Here is a 1,878-nt window from a genome sequence, read left to right as displayed (position 1 = left end):
CCCCCCCCCCGGGCCGCCCCCCCGCCCCCCCACCCACCACAGCCCCCACCACAGCCTAATGCCCCCACCCCTGCTGCACCCCCACCTCCTTCCTCGGTCTCCCCACCTCAGAATGCCAGCAGCAACCCAGTCCCTACCAGTGCAGCCAAGAGTCCCCTACTCAACTCGCCTACCGTAGCAAAACAAATCTTCCCTTGGATGAAAGAGTCAAGACAAAACACAAAGCAGAAAACCAGCGGCTCCAGCTCAGGTAAAGGGGTGCCTTCTGGAGGAGGGTCCTCTGGCCTGGCTCCACTCCCCCAAGCCACTTTCTACCACAGCCAGTACAGTCTGGGAGTACTGGAACACCTCTAGGAATTCATTGGTAGCCTCTACTAGCCACCCTTTTCCCCCTAAAAACAAGGTTGCCAGAGTCTTTGCAACATAGGGAGGTGATAGGCTTCTGTGGGCTGGGGTAGCCTGGACAAAGAGACTTGATGGGAATCTCTTTGGATCTCTCTCTAAGGGCAAGTGGGACCTAGTGAACTTGAAATTCCTTTCAAGTTCCACTTGGAGTTAAGGCCTCTAGACAGAACCATCCTGAGCTCTGCTCTTTGGACCAGTTCTATTCTAATGAAACAGTGACATTCTCTGGACACTGAAATGCAGCAGCAAAAAAAGCAGGCCTAATCACCCCCCAAGTCAGAATCAGTGCTTTGCCTGTAATCAGAGCCAATTTTTGCTCCAGCAGATGGAGTGGCTGCCTTACCTCTGGGAAGACTTTGCTCAGACTTAGAACAATGAAAGCAGCCAGGCAATCTCTGGGGAGGGGGATGTAGACTTGTCATCCTAATGGGAACCACATGGGCCTCCTGGAACTGGAGGAAAGTGGAGGAAAGGCCCCAGGCCTTGGGCTTCCCACCTTCTTGGTTATCTTTGCCTCTGACTTCTCCAGTTGCCAGTATTCTGTTCTTAACCTGAGCATCTGGAACCTTCAGAGACAGGATTTGGAGGGCTGGGCAGGGAGAAGAGTAAAGCAAGAATTCAGTGAGAGAAGGAGAAAGCAAGAAATTAGTGGGTAAAGTTAGGACAGGCTACATGATGACAAGGGAACCCTGTTGAATAGGACTCAGCATGAGGGGCTTGGGCCTCCTCAGCAGAAATAGATACCTTCAGTGAGTTCTCTTCCTTTTGACAGATCTTCGTCTTTTGTCTTTTCCCGTTTGGGGTTTCCACTCTGCCCATCTCCTCTAGGGAGATATAAATAAATATCCATTTGAAATTACTGTCTAGTCATTGAGTCAGACAGTGAGGGAAGGGAAGAAGGTATGAAGTGTACATTAGATGTTCACATTTCAGTTACTGTGAAGGGAAGGAAATGAAGATGGTGAGACCTGCCCACAGGGAACTTGTTGTCTGATAGATCCAAAAGACCAGTAAATGAGTCAGAAAGCAAATAGCTAATAAATACAGACCAGAAAGGCATTTTGGGGGTTATGCTTTTCTGTCCTTTTCACCTTGGAGAAGGCTATGATTTGCTTCTTGGCTGATGGAGGGACTAGCTACTTGCATTGTTTTCCCCACCAGGAGAGAGGGCAGCCCCTAGTTTCTTCACCTTTCTGGGCCCAGACAGCTGGAGGTACCTTTGGGACTGGAGGAAGGAGGAGCCGGACTAGGGCAGGGACTGGGCGGGGCTGTGGGCAGCACCTGACGCCGCTCTTGCTGTCTCATCTGTCCCCACACGGCATCATCTGTCCTCACAGGCGAGAGCTGCGCTGGCGACAAGAGCCCGCCTGGGCAGGCTTCATCCAAGCGCGCGCGCACGGCCTACACGAGCGCGCAGCTGGTGGAGCTGGAAAAGGAGTTCCATTTCAACCGCTACCTGTGCCGGCCACGCCG

General features: G+C 52.2%; 1 protein-coding gene across 1 annotated transcript in view; it reads left to right on the top strand.

The window, feature by feature from the left end:
* The window catches only part of HOXA3 (homeobox A3), a 20,881-nt gene that overhangs the window by 17,489 nt on the left and 1,514 nt on the right, over positions 1-1,878 (top strand). The window contains 2 exon segments of the mRNA XM_014590742.2: positions 43-250; positions 1,743-1,878. Coding sequence (XP_014446228.1) covers positions 43-250; positions 1,743-1,878 — 344 coding nt within the window.

Source organism: Tupaia chinensis, unplaced genomic scaffold (assembly GCF_000334495.1).
Source record: "Tupaia chinensis unplaced genomic scaffold, TupChi_1.0 Scaffold000479_1, whole genome shotgun sequence".
Classification (NCBI taxonomy): Eukaryota; Metazoa; Chordata; class Mammalia; order Scandentia; family Tupaiidae; genus Tupaia; species Tupaia belangeri.
The sequence above is the reverse complement of the archived record's forward strand: the minus strand, read 5'-3'. Positions and strand labels throughout refer to the sequence as shown.